Consider the following 3367-nt stretch of genomic DNA (forward strand, 5'->3'; position numbering starts at 1 on the left):
TAATGCAATTGCTATAAATAAGCTCAGAGACATCACTAATGAACTTGGAAGGGTAATAGAAGAAGAGGTCTGCTACTGCACATCCAGGGTATATCATCTGTAAATTGAAATGTAGAAGCATGATTTCTTTCTCTTTAGGGCTTTGACAGGGATATATTAAAAAGAACCCTCACACCACATACTGCCTCAAGGTATACATGCTCAGAAAAGAAAAAAAAATGGTAGAGCCATGACTCATTTTAGCTAAATTTTAAGCATTAAGAATGAAGCAACACCAGCAGTGTGCATACACATGCCTTGCTGATTTTAGTAGCTTTTATGTATGCAGACTAGGGGAAAACTGGTTTTTACATCGGGGAGAAGGTTTTATTTCCCYCTTTATTTTCAACTCAGTAAAAACATGCTTTATTTGTGATTTCATGTATTTTTATAAACCAAATGTCTTTTTTTCATATTCTGTGAAGAAAAAAGTATTTTTTCAGAGTCACTGGAGAAGAAATATAGTCTTACATGAAACCTTCAGAAGAAAATTGTGCATATTAAGAGTTCTCTTGAGAGCAATAATAGACATTCTTTGCATTTATTTCAGCAAATTTACATCCAAATTGGGAAGATGGCGGATTTGTCTCAGTTAACATTGAAATATTTGCAAAAATCAACAAGGGAAAATGTTTCACACAGAAGCAGGAAGAGATACAACCTTTCACACTTTAGATCGTGCCTCTATGGGAAATGGTAGGCAACATGACCATACCACTTCACTGAATTGTACATTTTCAGTCACAGAGAGTAACAAGAGATATTCTCGGTAAGTAAAAGGTACTTGGAACAGCAGATCTGATGATTCCTTTCACACCCTTACAGCTGTATTGACTATAGGCCTGGCTTCAGGCCTATTTACATAAGCCATACTCACCAGCCAAGTGGCTCTCAGAAGTCACTCTTGATTTAAGGAGCTTTCTACAAAGAATTCAACATTAGATCCATGCAGAGCTGTAGAAGTATCATTCCCATCATCAGCAATGAAAGCAATATTTTCCAAACAAAACTCTGCTCTGGTGGATTTTTATTATTTTGATATTGCATGATTAACGTTCTTTTCCAAATGAAGGGAACATAGCATCCGCAACATCCAGCAAGCGTGCCTAGGTACAGTATGGACACCCAGATGTGTTTTGTTAGGAGCCAACATAATTTTTGTATATTCTCTCTGGCCTGCTGACTTGCTTTGCTCCCCAAAGATGCCTCTATTAGAAAAAAACCCTCCAAAATCCAAGGGATCTGCGTGGCGTTGCTCTCTGCTGATGCCAGTGTACACCTCACGGGGTGGCCTGGGTTTATCCCTATCTTTGGTTTCCCAGTTCTCCCCAGTCACTACCACCACCACTCCCCCGCTAGCACAGCGTTCTTGCGCTCTTGCCAAGGACAAGGGACCCTCTCGGCTCCTGCCGCGCTGCACCTGCACCCCCCCCCCCCGACGCACAGACCCATTTCACAGGTGGGCAAACGGGTGCTGCCCGGCACACCCCCCCCCGGCTAATTTGGGGTGATGAGAAGGACAGAGAGGGAGGAGAGCGGCGGCGGGGCAGGCTGCGCGCCCGCACGGCGGCAGCGCGTTAGGAGACGCGCGAGGGCGCGGAGGGCGCCGCGCCCCGCGCCCGCCCCGTCGCGGAGCCTGCGCGGGTCCCTCGGGGCGGCCCCGGCGGCGGGAGGCTCTGCCGCGGCGCGGCGCATTGATGAGCCGGGAGCCTTTGAGGAACCGCTGCAAAGCGCCGGGTTTTTCAAACTGCAGCCGAGCCTGGGAGCTTTGCATGTTTCGCCATTTTTCACGTCCTGACTCATTTCTGTATCAAAAAACGTGCTCTCTGGAGCTCATCCGACACCCACCGTCTCTCCCGAGGCGGCGGCGGCAGGCAGCATCCACGTCCTGGCAGCAGCCCGGGGAACTATAGTAAAAATCCCCCGCGGGACGGCAGCGCGCACTCACCCCGCCCGGGGCCAGCGAGCCTCCCCCCGCCCCCTCCCTCGTTTTATTTCATCTTCTGTCGGGGGTCGCTGACCCTCCCGGCCGGCTGCCGTCCCCGCAGCCAGCGCAGCCCGCCCCATAGCAGGTGCACGGGGCGCCAGGGTCGCCCCCCGGGCTGCGGGAGGCACTGGCCAGCCCAGGGCGCGCACCCCTCTCCCGCCCCACGGCCGCGGGAGGGGGGGCGGTTGCACAGCGGCGCTGCCCCCCTCAGCCCTCCACCCCCGTCCGTCGGGACGCCCCTCCGTCGTCTGAGGCTCTGTGTGTGCCGGGGCTGGGGGGGCAGTTGAGCTCGACGGGCGACACCCCCCCCCCCCCACCTCCGACGGCTTCATCACTTAAACCCTTCACACCTCCGCGGGGGGTGCGGGGGAGAGGGGGGCGACCCTGGCCGCGCCGTCGAGGGGCTGCGGCGCAGCAGGCGCTGCCGGGCGGGTGGGGGCCGCGGCGCCGCGGGCCGCGCCGGGCGCGGGCGGGCGCGCTTCTCCGCGCCGCTCCGCGCCTGCCCGCGCCCCGCCGCCGCGGCACGGGGCCGCCGCGCGGCGCCAGGCGCCTGCGCACTGCAGGGGCGCCAGATTTGGCGGGAGGGGGAGTGTCCAAAAGCTCTTTGTTTGATGGCACTCTGTTTACAGAGTTTACTCTTTAATCTCAACCTGTTTCCTCCTCCTCCTCCTGCTGCTCCTCAAAACTTCAGTGCGCGGCGGCGGAGCGCCTCGGCGCAGCCCGGAGCAGGGCGCGGCGGCCGGCGCGGCGGCCCCCGACCTGCCTCCCTGCCTCCTCCCCCAGCGGCCGGTGCGAGGATGGCCCGGAGACCCCGGCACAGGTAACGCCGGGGGTCGCGGGCGGACGGGCGGGCGGCCGCCCCGCCGGGCGGCGGCTCTCTGCGCGCAGGGGGCTTCGTCGGTGCCTCGCCGCGCCCGCCCGACGGGCGAGGGGCCGAGGGAAGGAGCAGCAGAGGGGCTCGCCCGAGGCGCAGCCCCGCCGCTGCCCCTCACCTGGGCCACTCCGCCCCCCGTCCCGACAGCCGACACGGAGCGATGCCCCCCCGCGCCGCTCCGCGGAGGGCTGGCAGCTCCGCGGCTCCTCCCGCGCAGCCCCCGCGGGGCCCTGCGTGCGCCGCGGAGCGGGGGCCGCGCCGCGCTGCCTCCCCCCCCCGGGGCTCTCTGTCCGCCTGGACGTGGGCGCTGGGCAGCTGTAAGTCAGGAAAATGTCGGTCTGGCGCGGCGGCGGCAGGTAGCGCGTTCCCGGCTCATTCATTCATTGCCGGCGGGGGTGGGATGTCAGGTGAGGGGCGGCGGGCAGGGAGCGCGCCTGGCTTTGGGGATGCATTTCTTCTTTCTTCTC

General features: G+C 59.6%; 1 protein-coding gene across 5 annotated transcripts in view; it reads left to right on the forward strand.

Annotated features, from left to right (window-relative positions):
* The first annotated feature begins 2608 nt into the window (after positions 1–2608).
* Positions 2609–3367, forward strand: part of MYB (MYB proto-oncogene, transcription factor) — a 28538-nt gene continuing 27779 nt past the window's right edge. For all 5 annotated transcript variants that reach the window (XM_085301877.1, XM_085301879.1, XM_085301880.1 and 2 more), the window contains exon 1: positions 2609–2846. In XM_085301877.1, the coding sequence (XP_085158003.1) occupies positions 2638–2846 (209 nt within the window). In that variant the 5' untranslated portion in view covers positions 2609–2637. The remainder of the gene's footprint in view (positions 2847–3367) is intronic.

This window comes from Rhea americana, unplaced genomic scaffold, assembly GCF_003343005.1.
Source record: "Rhea americana isolate MKP2758 unplaced genomic scaffold, rheAme1 scaffold_180, whole genome shotgun sequence".
Taxonomy (NCBI): domain Eukaryota; kingdom Metazoa; phylum Chordata; class Aves; order Rheiformes; family Rheidae; genus Rhea; species Rhea americana.